General features: G+C 48.9%; 1 protein-coding gene across 1 annotated transcript; it reads right to left on the bottom strand.

Moving 5' to 3' along the window:
• Positions 1 to 115: 115 nt before the first annotated feature.
• LOC138365351 (uncharacterized) lies at positions 116 to 3,537 on the bottom strand. Its single transcript, XM_069325652.1, has 3 exons — positions 3,439 to 3,537; positions 525 to 3,334; positions 116 to 365 (listed from the first exon to the last, which is right to left on the bottom strand). The coding sequence occupies exons 1-3, from the start codon at positions 3,535 to 3,537 to the stop codon at positions 116 to 118; spliced, it is 3,159 nt and encodes a 1,052-aa protein (XP_069181753.1).
• Between the last annotated feature and the right edge of the window lie 16,876 nt (positions 3,538 to 20,413).

The raw sequence follows: 20,413 nt of genomic DNA, 5'->3' as shown, positions 1-20,413 counted from the left end.
TGGGGGTCGTGGTGTGTGAGGGCAGACTGAGGGTCTTGGTGTGTGTAAAACTGAACAATTCCACAAAGGATGGATTTGTTCATTTGATGCATCACACTATTGTGATTTGTGTGTGTCATGAAGTGAAGGTGAAGAGGTAGAACAGCCTATTGACAGAGCCCGGGTGCATGGGGGAAGTTGTGTAAAACTCTGGTTTGTGTCTCGGAGAGGCTGCAGGATCCGTGTAGGTCGGGAGGATTTCCCGGTTGCAATTTTTTTCCATGTAGCTTAGTGAATTAAGGCTCGTCTGGGATCTTCTCGGTCGTAGGTTCGAACCCTCGTCACTGCCCTTGTGGATTTGTTCATATGGTCCAAATATTACTTTACTGTTATATTTTATTAACACAATCATATCTTAAAATCTAAAATGAAAAAGGTGACAAATTTAATAAAAATGTATTTTAGTTTAAATTTGTTAAATTTTTGTTTCATTATTAGCTCATATCTTTATTTTATTTTTACATATTGAGTTAATATATTTTTACGGAAGTGACATTGCGGCCACCTGGGTGATTGCGGCCACCTGGGTGATTGCGGCCACCTGGGTGATTGCGGCCACTTGGGTGATTGTGGCCACCTGGGTGATTGCGGCCACTTGGGTGATTGCGGCCACTTGGGTGATTGCGGCCACCTGGGTGATTGTGGCCACCTGGGTGATTGCGGCCACCTGGGTGATTGTGGCCACTTGGGTGATTGCGGCCACCTGGGTGATTGTGGCCACTTGGGTGATTGCGGCCACCTGGGTGATTGCGGCCACTTGGGTGATTGCGGCCACCTGGGTGATTGCGGCCACTTGGGTGATTGCGGCAACTTGGGTGATTGCGGCCACCTGGGTGATTGTGGCCACCTGGGTGATTGCGGCCACCTGGGTGATTGTGGCCACTTGGGTGATTGCAGCCACCTGGGTGATTGTGGCCACTTGGGTGATTGCGGCCACCTGGGTGATTGAGGCCACTTGGGTGATTGTGGCCACTTGGGTGATTGCGGCCACCTGGGTGATTGTGGCCACTTGGGTGATTGCGGCCACCTGGGTGATTGCGGCCACTTGGGTGATTGCGGCCACCTGGGTGATTGTGGCCACTTGGGTGATTGCAGCCACCTGGGTGATTGTGGCCACTTGGGTGATTGCGGCCACCTGGGTGATTGTGGCCACTTGGGTGATTGCGGCCACCTGGGTGATTGCGGCCACTTGGGTGATTGCGGCCACCTGGGTGATTGTGGCCACTTGGGTGATTGCGGCCACCTGGGTGATTGTGGCCACTTGGGTGATTGCAGCCACCTGGGTGATTGTGGCCACTTGGGTGATTGCGGCCACCTGGGTGATTGTGGCCACTTGGGTGATTGCGGCCACCTGGGTGATTGTGGCCACTTGGGTGATTGCAGCCACCTGGGTGATTGTGGCCACTTGGGTGATTGCGGCCACCTGGGTGATTGTGGCCACTTGGGTGATTGCGGCCACCTGGGTGATTGTGGCCACTTGGGTGATTGCAGCCACCTGGGTGATTGTGGCCACTTGGGTGATTGCGGCCACCTGGGTGATTGTGGCCACTTGGGTGATTGCGGCCACCTGGGTGATTGTGGCCACTTGGGTGATTGTGGCCACCTGGGTGATTGCGGCCACCTGGGTGATTGCGGCCACCTGGGTGATTGCGGCCACTTGGGTGATTGTGGCCACCTGGGTGATTGCGGCCACCTGGGTGATTGCGGCCACCTGGGTGATTGCGGCCACCTGGGTGATTGTGGCCACTTGGGTGATTGTGGCCACTTGGGTGACTGCAGCCACCTGGGTGATTGCGGCCACCTGGGTGATTGTGGCCACTTGGGTGATTGCAGCCACCTGGGTGATTGCGGCCACCTGGGTGATTGTGGCCACCTGGGTGATTGCGGCCACTTGGGTGATTGCGGCCACCTGGGTGATTGTGGCCACTTGGGTGATTGCAGCCACCTGGGTGATTGCGGCCACCTGGGTGATTGTGGCCACTTGGGTGATTGCAGCCACCTGGGTGATTGCGGCCACCTGGGTGATTGTGGCCACCTGAGTGATTGCGGCCACCTGGGTGATTGTGGCCACCTGAGTGATTGCGGCCACCTGGGTGATTGCGGCCACCTGAGTGATTGTGGCCACCTGAGTGATTGCGGCCACCTGGGTGATTGCGGCCACCTGAGTGATTGCGGCCAGCTGGGTGATTGTGGCCACCTGAGTGATTGCGGCCACCTGGGTGATTGTGGCCACCTGGGTGATTGCGGCCAGCTGGGTGATTGTGGCCACCTGGGTGATTGTGGCTACCTGGGTGATTGCGGCCACCTCGATGATTGCAGCCACTTGGGTGATTGCGGCCACCTGGGTGATTGCGGCCACCTGGGTGATTGCGGCCACCTCGATGATTGCGGCCACCTGGGTGATTGCGGCCACCTGGGTGATTGCGGCCACCTGGGTGATTGCGGCCACCTGGGTGATTGCGGCCACCTGGGTGATTGCGGTCACCTGGGTGATTGCGGCCACCTGGGTGATTGCGGCCACCTGGGTGATTGCGGCCACCTGGGTGATTGCGGCCACCTGGGTGATTGCGGTCACCTGGGTGATTGCGGCCACCTGGGTGATTGCGGTTACCTGGGTGATTGCGGCCACCTGGGTAATTGCGGCCACCTGGGTGATTGCGGCCACCTGGGTGATTGCGGCCACCTGGGTGATTGCAGCCACCTGGGTGATTGCAGCCACCTGAGTGATTGTTGCAACCTGGGTGATTGCAGCCACCTGAGTGATTGTGGCCACCTGGGTGATTGCGGCCACCTGGGTGATTGCGGTCACCTGGGTGATTGCGGCCACCTGGGTGATTGCGGCCACCTGGGTGATTGCGGCCACCTGGGTGATTGCGGCCACTTGGGTGATTGCGGCCACCTGGGTGATTGCGGCCACCTGGGTGATTGCGGCCACCTGGGTGATTGCAGCCACCTGGGTGATTGTGGCCACCTGGGTGATTGCGGCCACCTGAGTGATTGCGGCCACCTGAGTGATTGCAGCCACCTGGGTGATTGCAGCCACCTGGGTGATTGTGACCACGTGGGTGATTGCAGCCACCTGGGTGATTGCGGCCACCTGGGTGATTGCGGCCACCTGAGTGATTGCGGCCACCTGAGTGATTGCAGCCACCTGGGTGATTGCAGCCACCTGGGTGATTGCAGCCACCTGGGTGATTGCGGCCACCTGAGTGATTGCGGCCACCTGAGTGATTGCAGCCACCTGGGTGATTGCAGCCACCTGGGTGATTGTGGCCACGTGGGTGATTGCAGCCACCTGGGTGATTGTGGCCACTTGGGTGATTGCATCATAAGTGGCTATCGTTTCCTTATTATAGCACAGTGGTCTGCGTCCTGGGCTCACAACCGAGGTAGACCAACTGGCTGAAGATCGTTACCTGCAAGACGATCATTCTTACGATACGGTGATCGTGGCTTAGTGAGCCCTTGACCTACACTCCGTGACCGCTGGTGACGCATGCGTGGCGCATGCGTAGTGTGCGTGTCACTCGATCAGCGAGGTTAAGCACCGATGGGTCTGGCAAGTAACTGGATAATGTGCGTGTCACTGTGCCAGGATCGAGCCCCGCTGGGAGGGAGCAACTGTCATGGCTGCGTGTCCCACAGCACCCCTGGCCATGTTGAACCTTACAGACATCACAACATGGCCCCCTGGCCTACAATATTATGGTCAAGGGGTTATGGAAAGTGCAATAAAATACTTACCAGTTTGTAACATATATATAACTGAAAACTCACACCCCAGAAGTGACTCGAACCCATACTGTCAGGAGCATTCTGCAACTGGTGTACAGGACACCTTAACCACTCGACCATCACGACTGGACAAAAGATGATGGTAGCCGAGGCTAATTCCCCATCACCCCGCCGGCACTCGTTGAGCAAACACAGCTGAGCATCACAATATACAACTCGCAATATACAATACAATACCACGTGACCTCATAACCCCTGGTTGTGACTGTTGTGAGGTCCTCACAACACAAAGTATAACAATATCTATCAGCCCATATTAACCTACTTCACTTGACATATTAATAGATATATAATAATACATGGGATAGTCATACATAAGATACATAAGCATAGTAATACATGGAACCTATATACATAATAGGGTATAAGGATATAGCAATATATAATGGTGATACAATGGTATACTGTGTTATATTATGGTGTGATGATTGCGTATACTGGTGTATATTGGGTCATACCAGCAGCACTTGAGGCTTGGGTAAGGCATCCTTATCTTGAGACAATTTCGGGGCTTAACGTCCCCGCGGCCCGGTCCCCAAGAATACCACCGATGAGCGCCGGTGTGTCATACAACCTGCCTATTACTTCCTCACTAGAAAGTTACCACTAACGAATTATATTTATATATAATTTTATTGTTATTATATGCACAGTGATGCCACAATAAGGTGATGGATCAATGAGGTACTGTAGAGAGCCCTATAGTCCACGATCGCCTGTTCAATCCCATTGTATAGCTTCAGTGTTTTTATGTGTTAATAATTCTGTACTTTCTTAACTTGTTTTGTAATTATTTTAAATTGATTGCGAACGATTTTGACAGTTTCCAACTAAGAGATTATATATATATATTTTTTTTAGATATATACAAGAGTTGTTACATATGATTCGTGTAATACATGTTCATATGTGTTTCATGGTAATTATGTTCTTGTCCTATGTTATTATCTCTGTGAGAACACATTAGTGTGGATAAATCCACTAGGGCCGTGATGAGGGTTCGAACTTAGGTCCGGGATGATCCCAGACGCGCCTTAGTCGACTGCGCCACGACGTGGTCAAAAGAATTGTAACCGGGATTGTTGCCGCTTAAGTCTAACCCCTATTTTGGTACTGGTAATTATGTTGGTTCAAATGAACGTTTTTATGATGTTTACCGTCCAATGATAACCCCGTTTTCTACTGAGGAAATTTCCACTGTGCTCCGTCTTCTATGAGTGATTAAAGCACTATTTCCAAGGTTAGTTTGTTTTGTACTTACAACAGCAGCAATATTATCTGCATATATTGTTAAATGTTGGTTAATGGTGTCGGTTTTCCCCGACAGGGAGTGATAGTGGTAGTGATAGTGGTAGTGGTTGGTCTCCATAACTTGAACCTCTTTTCCTCTTCCCCTGCATTACGGGCTATTCATGCCCGTGCCACCATTTGGGTGGCTTATTGTTCATCAATCACTTCCCCCCCCCCTGTGTGCACAGTGCCAGCTCACAGAGCACAGTGCCAGGTCTCAGGGCACAGTGCCAGGTCACAGAGCACAGTGCCAGGTCACAGACCACAGTGCCAGGTCACAGACCACAGTGCCAGGTCACAGTGCACAGTGCCAGGTCTCAGGGCACAGTGCCAGCTCACAGTGTATAGTGCCAAGTCTCAGGGCACAATGCCAGCTCACAGAGCTCAGTGCCAGGTCATAGATTACAGTGCCAGGTCACAGACCACAGTGCCAGGTCACAGACCACAGTGCCAGGTCACAGACCACAGTGCCAGCTCACAGGACACAGTGCCAGCTCACAGTGTACAGTGCCAGGTCTCTGGGCACAGTGCCAGCTCACAGTGTACAGTGCCAGGTCACAGTGTACAGTGCCAGGTTTCAGGACACAGTGCCAGCTCACAGTGTACAGTGCCAGGTCTCTGGGCACAGTGCCAGCTCACAGTGTACAGTGCCAGGTTTCAGGGCACAGTGCCAGCTCACAGTGTACAGTGCCAGGTCACAGTGTACAGTGCCAGGTTTCAGGGCACAGTGCCAGCTCACAGTGTACAGTGCCAGGTCTCTGGGCACAGTGCCAGCTCACAGAGCACAGTGCCAGCTCACAGAGCACAGTGCCAGCTCACAGAGCACAGTGCCAGCTCACAGAGCACAGTGCCAGCTCACAGAGCACAGTGCCAGCTCACAGAGCACAGTGCCAGCTCACAGAGCACAGTGCCAGCTCACAGTGCCAGCTCACAGAGCACAGTGCCAGCTCACAGAGCACAGTGCCAGCTCACAGAGCACAGTGCTAGCTCACAGAGCACAGTGCCAGGTTACAAAGTGAGTTACTAGCAGTTGTTAGAGGTTGGCTGAGGTTACAATCCGTCATTGAGTCTATAGGGAGGATGTGGGCCGTATAGTTAACAGCTTATATATATATATATATATATATATATATATATATATATATATATATATATATATATATATATATATATATATATATATATATATATATATACAAGAGTTGTTACATTCTTGTACAGCATCACCTGCCTGTGATCCCACCAGGTTGACGAGTGGCAAATTGAGTAGGCCGAGCAGTCGGGCAGAACTCTCCAGTCACACTACATGATAATCTCCGCTACATGGAGACTGACCATTCCACCGGCGAGTGTGGGGTACTCCTGCCCATGCCCCAGGTGTAGAGCCACTTTGTTGGTGGACAAAGTTCTCGGTTCTCGGTTCTCGGTTCTAAACTGGTGTCAAGGCGCGGGGTTTTCATTGGAAATTTAGCCATAGTGTGAGTAGTCGGTCCCCATCTGTGGAGGTGACTTCTTCACCTGAATGGAATCACCTTATTCCATTCTTCCTTAACACACTGCTGTCATTACAATCAACTTACAGTCAACCACCGAGCTTCTCTCCCAAGCTATATATGCACACTTAACAAGGCGGTTAACATCACATTGTTGTGGCTCCCCTCTCACCTTGGTCTGCAGGAACATGTTAAAGTTGACGCCCTGGCTAAGGCTGCAGCTGGCTAAGGCTGCAGCTGGCTAAGGCTGCAGCTGGCTAAGGCTGCAGCTGGCTAAGGCTGCAGCTGGCTAAGGCTGCAGCTGGCTAAGGCTGCAGGTGGCTAAGGCTGCAGCTGGCTAAGGCTGCAGGTGGCTAAGGCTGCAGGTGGCTAAGGCTGCAGGTGGCTAAGGCTGCAGCTGGCTAAGGCTGCAGCTGGCTAAGGCTGCAGGTGGCTAAGGCTGCAGCTGGCTAAGGCTGCAGCTGGCTAAGGCTGCAGCTGGCTAAGGCTGCAGCTGGCTAAGGCTGCAGCTGGCTAAGGCTGCAGCTGGCTAAGTTTACAGTAAATAATGACAATGATGAACGTAATAATGAGCACCCAAATAAGTCCCATTAAAAGTGTCATTACACGAGAACTGTTTAGGTAAATAGAAAGAAAACCCAAAAGTGCCAGCAGGAAGTAACAGGTCCATTGATCACCACAAGGAGACGGGTTAGACACAGTCAGCAGACTAACAGACGTTGTCACAGCTATGGAGCAGCAGCAAAGTGTGTGGTGAGATTGACGGACACCGCCTTCACCACTACCTGAGAGAGAGTGCACATCTAACAATCATTAAACATATGTGTAGATCATTAAACATATGTGTAGATCATTAAACATATGTGTAGATCATTAAACATATGTGTAGATCATTAAACATATGTGTAGATCATTAAACATATGTGTAGATCATTAAACATATGTGTAGATCATTAAACATATGTGTAGATCATTAAACATATGTGTAGATCATTAAACATATGTGTAGATCATTAAACATATGTGTAGATCATTAAACATATGTGTAGATCATTAAACATATGTGTAGATCATTAAACATATGTGTAGATCATTAAACATATGTGTAGATCATTAAACATATGTGTAGATCATTAAACATATGTGTAGATCATTAAACATATGTGTAGATCATTAAACATATGTGTAGATCATTAAACATATGTGTAGATCATTAAACATATGTGTAGATCATTAAACATATGTGTAGATCATTAAACATATGTGTAGATCATTAAACATATATGTAGATCATTAAACATATGTGTAGATCATTAAACATATGTGTAGATCATTAAACATATGTGTAGATCATTAAACATATGTGTAGATCATTAAACATATGTGTAGATCATTAAACATATGTGTAGAATAATTAACCCCACATTGTTGGAGTTAGGAAAATGTCATTGGTTAAATATCTGTTCTTAAAAGATTTCCCCATTTTGCACCCGCAAGATAACGTAAGATTTTAAGGGTTCATAGATGTTAATCTTGTTTGAGGAGCTGTTCACTTGAGACAGTTAAGCAAGTCCCAGCTGTGTCTGGGTACAAGTGACAGGATGAACAACCCAGCGGGTTTTCTTCCTATTGGGGAGTGTTGTACATACTGCTATGGCGGTGTGTCCACTCACAGGATGAGTGACGCTGCCCAATACTGTCACTATGGCGGTGTGTCCACTCACAGGATGAGTGGCGCTGCCCAATACTGTCACTATGGCGGTGTCCACTCACAGGATGAGTGGCGCTGCCCAATACTGTCACTATGGCGGTGTGTCCACTCACAGGATGAGTGACGCTGCCCAATACTGTCACTATGGTGGTGTGTCCACTCACAGGATTAGTGGCGCTGCCCAATACTGTCACTATGGCGGTGTGTCCACTCACAGGATGAGTGCCGCTGCCCAATACTGTCACTATGGCGGTGTGTCCACTCACAGGATGAGTGGCGCTGCCCAATACTGTCACTATGGCGGTGTGTCCACTCACAGGATGAGTGACGCTGCCTAATACTGTCACTATGGTGGTGTGTCCACTCACAGGATTAGTGGCGCTGCCCAATACTGTCACTATGGCGGTGTGTCCACTCACAGGATGAGTGACGCTGCCCAATACTGTCACTATGGCGGTGTGTCCACTCACAGGATGAGTGGCGCTGCCCAATACTGTCACTATGGCGGTGTGTCCACTCACAGGATGAGTGACGCTGCCCAATACTGTCACTATGGCGGTGTGTCCACTCACAGGATGAGTGACGCTGCCCAATAAACTCGCCCCTCGGGGCAAAATTAAAATAAATTAAGGCCAAAAATTATCGTACTAGAAAATGGAAGCGGCTGGCGAATGTGACTTACTGTCCCGTTTTCTGTTGTATTTCCTCTGGCAGGTTAGGATAAGGGCACTTTAAACAGACCGTTTTCTGGACGTTGGGGAACCTTAGAAGGACGGGCTGGGTAAGACAGTAGTAGCGATGGTAGTTACAGGAGACGGCAAACTACCACCTTGTTAAAGGTCCTAGTTATTATCAAGGAATACAGACGGAGTAGTTATGGGTGTGATCGCGAGTACCCAGGTTCGAATCCTCCTCATTTCCTCCTACTAACTTTCTCACGGGTTTAGGAACATGTACTCACTACAGCTCAGTAGATCAAGATCCTGGATAACGTCTTGAAACAAGAAAAGTGTTCGCAGTTTTTGTTTCATGTATTCCTGGGTGGATACATATACATAACGGAATCATTCTTGCATCTTGGATCACAATACATATTATCATACAGTCATTGTATCTTATTGATGCAAAGTGTCAACACAACATGGAAATTGAACGTATAATTAACATATTGATACTTTTTTTCATTGCAGGTATGATTGGCCCTATGACTGTGGCTTGAGGGCCCCTATGTGTGGGTTGAGGGCCCCTGTGTGTGCCTTGAGGGCCCCTGTGCGTGGGTTGAGGGCCCCTGTGTGTGCCTTGAGGGCCCCTGTGCGTGGGTTGAGGGCCCCTTTGTCAAGCTCAGCTGTTGAAGGTACTTGTACCCTATTCTTGAAGTATTGAATAGTGACAGACAATGGGTGTCTTGACTGCTATGTGCACCCTCTTGTTCTCTTGGCATTCATCTCACTCTAAATCCTTTAATATTGTTGAATTACATTGCTTAAGAATATATATATATATATATATATATATATATATATATATATATATATATATATATATATATATATATATATATATATATATATATATATATATATATATATGATATTACACGTCATATTATACCTGGCAGTAAGGTCAAGAACGCTTGAATAGACAAGTTAAGTCTTGAGCTTGGGACGAGAGTGAACCAGGGTGATGAGCTTGGGACGAGAGTGACCCAAGGGGTGAGCTTGGGACGAGAGTGGCCCAAGGGATAAGCTTGGGACGAGAGTGACCCAGGGTGATGAGCTTGGGACGAGAGTGACCCAAAGGGTGAGCTTGGGACGAGAATGACCCAAGGGATGAGCTTGGGACGAGAGTGACCCAGGGGGATGAGCTTGGGACAAGAGTGAACCAGGGGGATGAGCTTGGGACGAGAATGAACCAGGGGGATGAGCTTGGGATAAGAGTGAACCAGGGGATGAGCTTGGGACAAGAGTGAACCAGGGTGATGAGCTTGGGACGAGAGTGAGCCAGGGGAATGAGCTTGGGACGAGAGTGAACCAGGAGATGAGCTTGGGACAAGAGTGAACCAGGGTGATGAGCTTGGGACAAGAGTGAACCAGGAGATGAGCTTGGGACAAGAGTGAACCTGGGTGATGAGCTTGGGACGAGAGTGAGCCAGGGGAATGAGCTTGGGACGAGAGTAAACCAGGGGGATGAGCTTGGGACGATAGTGACCAAAAGTAATGAGCTTGGGACGAGAGTGAACCAGGGGGATGAGCTTGGGACGAGAGTGAGCCAGGGGAATGAGCTTGGGACGAGAGTAAACCAGGGGGATGAGCTTGGGACGAGAGTGAACCAGGGGGATGAGCTTAGGACGAGAGTGGACCAGGGTGATGAACTTGGGACGAGAGTGAACCAGGGGAATGAACTTGGGACGAGAGTGGACCAGGGGGATGAGCTTGGGACGAGAGTGAACCAGGGGGATGAGCTTGGGACGAGAGTGAACCAGTGGGATGAGCTTGGGACGAGAGTGAACCAGTGGGATGAGCTTGGGACGAGAGTGAACCAGGGGGATGAGCTTGGGACGAGAGTGAACCAGGGGGGTGAGCTTGGGGGTGAGCCTAACACGTGTGGGGGCCCAGGGTTCGAGTCTCCTACACCCCCGGTGAATGGAAAGTATATCTATATATAAGAAGATGCGGTCACTGAATAACTCAACCAGAGAAGACAAGAACATAGGAATATATATGTCTGACCTGCGCTTGAAACAATCCAGTGATCCTTCGTCTGTTGTGTTACCGGTTTATCCATAAGTGAATGACCCTCTTCCCAAACCGGTATTAACCCAGTATTAACCTGTTAGCGAACCAGTATTTACCCAGGTCTTTCCTGAATCTCTAAATTTATCCTATTTATATCCATTGTTTTGCGAAACTGGACTCAGGAGCTGGCACTCGACCCACCGTATGCGCAACCTCATATTTCCTCCCGTTGCAACTTGCTGACATTTATCGAGGTAATGACAGTGTCCCCAAGACTGGAAAGTCTAAGTGTCAGCCTTGAAGGGCTGAGCTGTCGTCCTACGGCTGACCTGGAGCTGACTGACAGCCCACATGTCCTCGCCTTACCTGGGGACTTTCGCCTCTAAGACCTGCTCCCGGGGGATGAGGGTCAGCACTCTCTTATGATATATTGACGGAATTATTTGTGTTGACAGCTTGGGGTATAATGCGTCGGCCCTCGCTGGTGCAAGCAGTGTTGCAGGTAGTGCCAGCCTTCCTTGGGCCGCCCCTGTCAGCGGCTCGAAATATAGCGAAGGTGAACTTCTTTTTGCGTGGAAAAAATATCGTGTAGCGCGTGCATGGTGGAGGGGGGGGGCAGGCAGGGGGGCAGGGGGGGGGGGTCCACAGTTATGGGGCCCATCAGCCTATCAGAGTTGTGGAGAACACAGAAGCGGCGCCCATCAGGATACTTGTTTAAACATAAGATGCTCCGATTGTCCACAGTGAGATGAATACACCGAATATCTGGGTATATATGTGTGTCTTGTCTGATGGAGGCGTGGGGGGTCAGGGTGTTGGGGGTCAGGGTACTGGGGTCAACGGTGGGGGTCATATACCCCGATATACTCCCCCACGTGCTAGGGGAGGTGTGAGTGTACTCACCTGCCACCTCACCACTAGAGGAGATAATCAGGAGCTACACAGAAGAATTTGTCTTTGAGCATGTGAGGCGACACATTACGAAACGCTTCACTAGGCGTCACACACAAATAATGAGTAAAAATTAACTCTGGAGAGTTAATTTTTAATCTTCCTGCTTCAGTGAAGAAAAACATAAGGATTATCGAGAATATTATCGATTTCATTATACATATGATGTTACAGTTTGTCTAGGCCTAGGGTCACTTGCAGGAGTCTGCAAGCCTCCTCCGAGCGTAACCTACTTGTCACCTTTACATATCTTGCAAGCATAGACAGGTATGCTGTGGGTATGCATTGACAGGTATGCTGCAGGTATGCATTGACAGGTATGCTGCAAGTATGCATTGACAGATATGAGTGCCAATGGAAGTGACTGACTTAGGTCTGGAGCAGAATTGGGGGACAAGAACTAAGCCATTCTAGATCTCGGCTTCAACTTGTCTCCATTTTGATATTTTTCATCATTCTCTATTTTCTATCTCTGAGGTATTCCCTCGTTCAGTCTCAGACCTCCTCAGTTATTCCTGCCTGGCTCTTATCAAAGACACTTTAACAATCGTAGAATACTCACTGTATTCAGCCTCTATATCCCAGGAAATGGATTTTATGTACGCCTGAATTTCCTTTAGTTTCCGAAATATCCTGAATTGATGCACTCTTTAGTGCAAGTGTTACACTGTAGACCTTAGTGGCTTTCTTAGTAGTTCAGTAGCTTCCTTTAGTACCCCTGGCGATATCCGGCATGATCCTGTAGCCTTGGACGCATTCCATTTACTTCCTCATTTACCACTATGTTCTTCATTGTTGCTTCTCCTCGCCTCTCGCTCCGTCTCCACTCTCGTTCACTTAAAAAAAAAAAATCCGAAATATCGCAAAGAATTCCTCACATACTTCGTTGTCACTCTCTGAGGACTACCCCTATCATTCCTGAACTTGACGTATGGGTACCCAAGGAGGTAAATGGTCTCCGGGAGCCCCTGCAATATAGCCTACCACACCACTAAACACGCCAGGGACCCATGAAGATACAAGTGGGAACAAGTAAACGAATGTAATATAGTTACCCCTTAGAGAGGGAAAAATGAGAGGGGTAACTTGCCAATATTTTCACCCAGAGCTGCGGAAGGTCGCATTGAACCAGGGAAAATGGGAATTCTACCTTGTACTGATTTCCAGGTTACTGCCGCGGAACACTAAATGTCTCCAGGTTACTGGTGCGGAACACTGAATGTCTCCAGGTTACTGGTGCGGAACACTGAATGTCTCCAGGTTACTGGAGCGGAACACTGAATGTCTCCAAGTTACTGGAGCGGAACACTGAATGTCTCCAGGTTACTGGTGCGGAACACTGAATGTCTCCAGGTTACTGGAGCGGAACACTGAATGTCTCCAAGTTACTGGAGCGGAACACTGAATGTCTCCAGGTTACTGGAGCGGAACACTGAATGTCTCCAGGTTACTGGAGCGGAACACTGAATGTCTCCAGGTTACTGGAGCGGAACACTGAATGTCTCCAAGTTACTGGAGCGGAACACTGAATGTCTCCAGGTTACTGGAGCGGAACACTGAATGTCTCCAGGTTACTGGAGCGGAACACTGAATGTCTCCAAGTTATTGGCGCGGAGCACTGAATGTCTCCAGGTTACTGGAGCGGAACACTGAATGTCTCCAGGTTACTGGTGCGGAACACTGAATGTCTCCAAGTTACTGGCGCGGAACACTGAATGTCTCCAAGTTACTGGAGCGGAACACTGAATGTCTCCAAGTTACTGGAGCGGAACACTGAATGTCTCCAAGTTACTGGAGCGGAACACTGAATGTCTCCAGGTTACTGGAGCGGAACACTGAATGTCTCCAAGTTACTGGAGCGGAACACTGAATGTCTCCAGGTTACTGGTGCGGAAAATGGATAGTACAGTTAGGGTTCAAACTGTAATATCTATAGATAAAAGAGTAACTGAGATACTCGAAGGAGTAGACTTTACTCAGTAAACTCAGTAGACTTAGGAGTAGACTCGCTATAATTTACATGGAATCGTTAACACGATAACACCAGGCTTGCCCTAATTACGTGATTGAGTCATTAGAAATCAGAGTAGGGCGCAACGCCTTGCTCATAAGATAGGTGAAGACATCTTAGGTTTACAGTGAGGTTACAGTAAACTCACAGATGAAATATGTGGAGAGTTTACAGTGAAGACAGAATACGATACACAGTCAGACCTCTTCGTGGAACGCTGTGACTAAGGGAAGACCTTGATGTAGCAGCGTTGTATAGCCACAGGTGTAGCCACAGGTGTAGCCACAGGTGGAGCCACAGGTGTAGCCACAGGTGTAGCCACAGGTGGAGCCACAGGTGAGGCCACAAGTGTAGCCACAGGTGGAGCCACAGGTGGAGCCACAGGTGTAGCCACAGGTGTAGCCACAGGTGTAGCCACAGGTGGAGCCACAGGTGGAGCCACAAGTGGAGCCACAGGTGGAGCCACAGGTGAGGCCACAAGTGGAGCCACAGGTGGAGCCACAGGTGGAGCCACAGGTGGGGCCACAGGTGGAGCCACAGGTGGAGCCACAGGTGGGGCCACAGGTGGAGCCACAGGTGGAGCTACAGGTGGGGCCACAGGTGGAGCCACAGGTGGGGCCACAGGTGGAGCCACAGGTGGAGCCACAGGTGGAGCCACAGGTGGAGCCACAGGTGGTGCCACAGGTGGAGCCACAGGTGGGGCCACAGGTGGAGCCACAGGTGTAGCCACAGGTGTAGCCACAGGTGTAGCCACAGGTGGAGCCACAGGTGGAGCCACAGGTGGGGCCACAGGTGGAGCCACAGGTGGGGCCACAGGTGGAGCCACAGGTGGAGCCACAGGTGGGGCCACAGGTGGAGCCACAGGTGAGGGCCACAGATGGAGCCACAGGTGGAGCCACAGGTGGAGCCACAGGTGGAGCCACAGGTGGGGCCACAGGTGGGGCAACAGGTGGAGCCACAGGTGGGGCCACAGGTGGAGCCACAGGTGGAGCCACAGGTGTAGCCACAGGTGGAGCCACAGGTGGAGCCACAGGTGGGGCCACAAGTGGAGCCACAGGTTGAGCCACAGGTGGAGCCACAGGTGGAGCCACAGGTGGTGCCACAGGTGGAGCCACAGCTGGGGCCACAGGTGGGGCCACAGGTGGAGCCACAGGTGGAGCCACAGGTGGTGCCACAGGTGGAGCCACAGGTGGAGCCACAGGTGGAGCCACAGGTGGAGCCACAGGTGGTGCCACAGGTGGAGCCACAGGTGGAGCCACAGGTGGAGCCACAGGTGGAACCACAGGTGGAGCCACAGGTGGTGCCACAGGTGGAGCCACAGGTGGTGCCACAGGTGGAGCCACAGGTGGAGCCACAGGTGGAGCCACAGGTGGAACCACAGGTGGAGCCACAGGTGGTGCCACAGGTGGAGCCACAGGTGGAGCCACAGGTGGAGCCACAGGTGGAGCCACAGGTGGAGCCACAGGTGGAGCCACAGGTGGTGCCACAGGTGGAGTCACAGGTGGAGTCAGCGTTGCGACACACACGTGGCAACAATCGACAGGGTTGTTAATAAGAACCTTTAGAACAACGCTAATGACATTCTAATTATGATATTCTTCAAAGACTTTGTTCCCTCTCGTCCGGTACACGGTTCTCTGTTCATCTCAGTGTACCAGGTACCCCTGGTCCACTTCTCAGTGTACCAGGTACTCATGGACCACTTCTCAGGGTACCAGGTACCCCTGGTCCACTTCTCAGTGTACCAGGTACCCCTGGTCCACTTCTCAGTGTACCAGGTACCCCTGGTCCACTTCTCAGTGTACCAGGTACCCCTGGTTAACTTCTCAGGGTACCAGGTACCCCTGGTCCACTTCTCAGTGTACCAGGTACCCCTGGTCCACTTCTCAGTGTACCAGGTACCCCTGGTCCACTTCTCAGTGTGCCAGGTACCCCTGGTCCACTTCTCAGTGTACCAGGTACCCCTGGTCCACTTCTCAGGGTACCAGGAGTACTAATATTGTGTACTAGCTGGTTATTGATTACAATCAATAACCAACTAATACACAGTTACACACTACCCACTTCCAGACCCCGGGCCAGCGCAGTGACTGGACCTAATAACCCTACACTAGGAACGGAAGCATCCAGTAGAACATAAGCTGCTAACATAAGAATGAAGGTAACTGCAGAAGGCCTTTTGGCCCATACGAGGCAGCTCCTATTTATCCAGTCTCCCAATCTCGCCCATATACACGTTCAACCCACGTTTGAAACGATCTAGGGACCCCACCTCCACCACGTTACGCGGTAATTGGTTCCACAAAACAGAAACAAGAAACAGAAGAAACAGCAAAATTCAGAGAAGAAAAATGGCTCGAGTGGTGTGCCAAGCTAAATCAGCGTACGTCCTTGGGCGACATCTGGAGGCAGATCAACAAGGCCAAAGGAAAATCGCCTCCTGCTCCGCCGCATCATGTTCATCCAGAGCAAGAAGCAGAAAGGCTCGCAAATCTATTTGCTTCAAGAGCCAGTTCCACTCAACTTCCTCAAGCAACTCTGACTCACCAACAAAGACTTCAAGCAGCAAGTTTAAACAAAAATAGATGATGCTTTAGCCTTACCTGACGAACTAGACCAACCTTTCAATCTAAAAGAACTCAGAAGTGCTACAAAGAAAACTAAAAATACAGCTCCAGGTGAGGACAAAATCACTCACAACATGCTGGTCAAGCTAGGAGAAAAGGGCGAGGAAGCCTTCTTGAATCTCATCAACAGAGTATGGGTGACAAGAACCCGACCACTCTCTTGGAACAGTGCAATTATAGTTCCCATTCCAAAACCTAAAGACCCAGGAAACCAAGACCCATCTCATTAACAAGCTGTCTGGCCAAAACTGCAGAAAGAATGGCCCTTAATCGAATTGAATGGAAAGCCAATCCACTACACCAAAATATGTTTGCTTACAGAAAAGGTGTTGGAACCACAGAATGCCTTACCTCCCTCCTGGATAAAATCAATGACACACCTGGAATCCTTATTTTTCTAGACCTTGAAAAAGCCTTCGAGTTAGCCAGTGCTCCAGCTACACTGTGCTGCCTTGTGGATAAGGAAATCAAAGGACACGCTCTTGCTTTTGCCAAAGGAAGCCTGCTTAACCGAGAAGCTAAAGTCAAATTCCAAGGAAAAACATCGACCTCAAAGAGGCTGGAAAATGGAACTCCGCAGGGAGGAATACTAAGCCCCTTCCTCTTCAACTGTCTCTTGGAACAGTTCATGAAGCTCAAGCTACCAAAAGCCAAACTACTTAACTATGCAGACGACTTTGTGGTCATCATCAATGACAGAGGCGCCAGGAACCATGCACAAAAATGCCTAGATATTATCAGCAAGGAAGCGGAACGCATAACAGTGAAAATAAACAGCAATAAAACAAAAGCAATGGCCGTTAAAATGAGAACTCCAGACATCAGACTGGCAATACAAGGACAAGAAATTGAGTGGGTTACCTCTTTTCAATACCCAGGAGTCATAATAGACAACCAGTTGAAATTCACTCAAGAAATTGAATATCTTCGGCAACGCTGTAAAGCCAGAATAGCAAGAGAGTGCTATAACAATATAGCAATAGGAGAATAGCAAACAATATTATTATACCAGGAAATCTATCAGGACCTAACCAACCACAGATTAGAGAAATACTTAGATTCTGTGACAAATTTTCACTCAATCAGCAGATATCGGAGCCAACGAGAAATGAAAATAATCTAGATCTGGTCTTTACGAACAATGAAGACATAATCAGGGACATTACGATATCAGATACCACATACTCAGATCACAAGCTCATTGAAGTGCAAACGACCATCAATACTCAGAATAGACTTAAAACGTTGATAAAGCGAGAGGGGCTATTCAGTAAATTCAATTTTAATAATAAAAGGATAGACTGGGAGATAATAAACAGGGAACTTACAAACATTCCATGGGAAACTGTTCTAAGTAATACAAGTCCTACAGAAGGAATAGAAAAACTGACTTCGGAAGCGTATCAAGTCTGTCTGAAACATGTTCCTTTGAGGAAAGCCAGAAAGAGATCCAACGTAGAAAGAGAACGCAGACGACACTATAAACGCAGGAAAAAAATAACGGAACTGCTTATGCAGACACGAATTTCCCGTCAAAGAAGGAATAATTTAAATAGGGAGATTGAAGAAATCGAGCGGAAATTGAAACACTCATATCAAACTGAAGAAAGGCAGTTAGAACAGAAAGCAATTCAGGAAATAAAGAAAAATCCAAAATACTTCTTCACATATGCAAAATCAAAAGCAAAAACCACTGCCAGTATTGGACCTATTCGTACTAGTGAAGGTTCATACACGGAGGATGACAAAGAAATTAGTGAAATCCTAAAAAAGCAGTATGAGGACATGTTTAGCACTCCAATAAACAACATGAAGGTGGAAGATCCAGACAATTTCTTTATGCGGGATATTCAAACCCCTGTAAATATAACTGATATAAACACGAGCGCACTAAATTTTGAAAGAGAAATTGAAAACATGTCCATGCACTCAGCTTCGGGTCCAGATTCACGGAATTCAATATTTATAAAGAAATGGAAGGTGCCGGTAACACCTGAACTCAGTATAGTGTGGAGGAAGAGCTTGGACACGGGGGAGATACCAGATGCACTTAAAGTAGCAGACATAGCCCCTCTACACAAGGGAGGGAGCAAAGCATTGGCAAAGAATAATAGACCAGTTGCACTAACGTCCCACATAATAAAAGTATTTGAGAGAGTGATTAGGAGTCAGGTCACCAATTTCATGGAGACCAATGACCTTCACAACCCAGGCCAACATGGATTTCGAGCGGGAAGATCGTGCCTCTCACAGCTACTTGAGCACTACGACTAAGTCACTGAGGCATTAGAAGAAAAACAGAATGCTGATGTGATATACACAGACTTCGCAAAGGCTTTCGACCAAGATAATGTTAATAATACACCAAGATAATGTTAATAATACACCAAGATAATGTTAATAATACACCAAGATAATGTTAATAATACACCAAGATAATGTTAATAAAACAAGACTAAAACCAGTACACTAAAACAGAAACGAAAAATAAATATGGGGATAAGGAGGAATCTCCTCCATTTAAAACATTTGACCCAAATATCACAGTAACAAAGTTATCGTGAATAACCGAACTCGGTTACGGGCTCACCATAGCCCGTGCTACATAGACATTTCGTTCTGAGTAGGTGAGACCGTAACAAACGCATCACTAGGCGTCAGACCCTAATACAAAGTAAATATGAGCTTTGGAGAGTTAATTTTTCAACTTCATGCTTCAGTGAAGTAAAACATGAAGAATATCGAGAAGATTCCTGCCAGAATCCTAAATCTAAAACTTTCTGCCGTTTTCAACGAAATACGTTTAAAAGAAAGACTGCTACCAATATATATATATATATATATATATATATATATATATATATATATATATATATATATATATATATATATATATATATATATATATATATATATTGCATTGTCAGACTGCTGTGCACCAAATTATATATAGCTCAAACAGTTGGTTAAGTTAGCAGTGTCTCATTGTAGAGATTATAATGTGAGAGAGTTATGAGCACAACACGTGCAGGCAACACGGAAGCTGTGTTGTGAGCAGCGACAGAGAATGTGCTCAAGTGGTGAGTGTTGCAACGGCGGGAAGTTGGGCCCGTGTGTGTGGACCCGTGTGTGGACCCGTGTGTGTGGACCCGTGTGTGTGGACCCGTGTGTGTGGACCCGTGTGTGTGGACCCGTGTGTGTGGACCCGTGTGTGTGGACCCGTGTGTGGACCCGTGTGTGTGGACCCGTGTGTGTGGACCCGTGTGTGTGGACCCGTGTGTGGACCCGTGTGTGTGGACCCGTGTGTGTGGACCCGTGTGTGTGGACCCGTGTGTGGACCCGTGTGTGTGGACCCGTGTGTGTGGACCCGTGTGTGTGGACCCGTGTGTGGACCCGTGTGTGTGGACCCGTGTGTGTGGACCCGTGTGTGTGGACCCGTGTGTGTGGACCCGTGTGTGTGGACCCGTGTGTGTGGACCCGTGTGTGGACCCGTGTGTGTGGACCCGTGTGTGTGGACCCGTGTGTGTGGACCCGTGTGTGTGTGTGTGTGTGTGTGTGTGTGTGTGTGTGTGTGTGTGTGTGTGTGTGTGTGTGTGTGTGTGTGTGTGTGTGTGTGTGTGTGCACAGTGGTCTCCAGGCGAGAGTGCCGGAGAATGTAACGCAAAGGAGACGCGGGACTCTTGTGCTGGAAATAGATTTCTGGCTCTTGTGTGGCTCTGGACAGCTGTTTCTGGCTCTTGCGGGGTTCTGGACAGCTGTTT

This window comes from Procambarus clarkii, chromosome 16 (assembly GCF_040958095.1).
Source record: "Procambarus clarkii isolate CNS0578487 chromosome 16, FALCON_Pclarkii_2.0, whole genome shotgun sequence".
NCBI classification, from domain to species: domain Eukaryota; kingdom Metazoa; phylum Arthropoda; class Malacostraca; order Decapoda; family Cambaridae; genus Procambarus; species Procambarus clarkii.
The sequence above is the reverse complement of the archived record's forward strand: the minus strand, read 5'-3'. Positions and strand labels throughout refer to the sequence as shown.

Excerpts from the sequence above, each read along its gene's own strand:
- LOC138365351 (XM_069325652.1), bottom strand. The coding sequence starts at position 3,537 with ATGCGTCACCAGCGGTCACGGAGTGTAGGTCAAGGGCTCACTAAGCCA. Across the intron at positions 3,335-3,438 it reads CAGGTAACGATCTTCAGCCA|GTGGCTGCAATCACCCACGT; the intron begins GTTGGTCTACCT and ends ACAATCACCCAG. Across the intron at positions 366-524 it reads GTGGCCGCAATGTCACTTCC|TAAAGTAATATTTGGACCAT; the intron begins GTAAAAATATAT and ends AAAATATAACAG.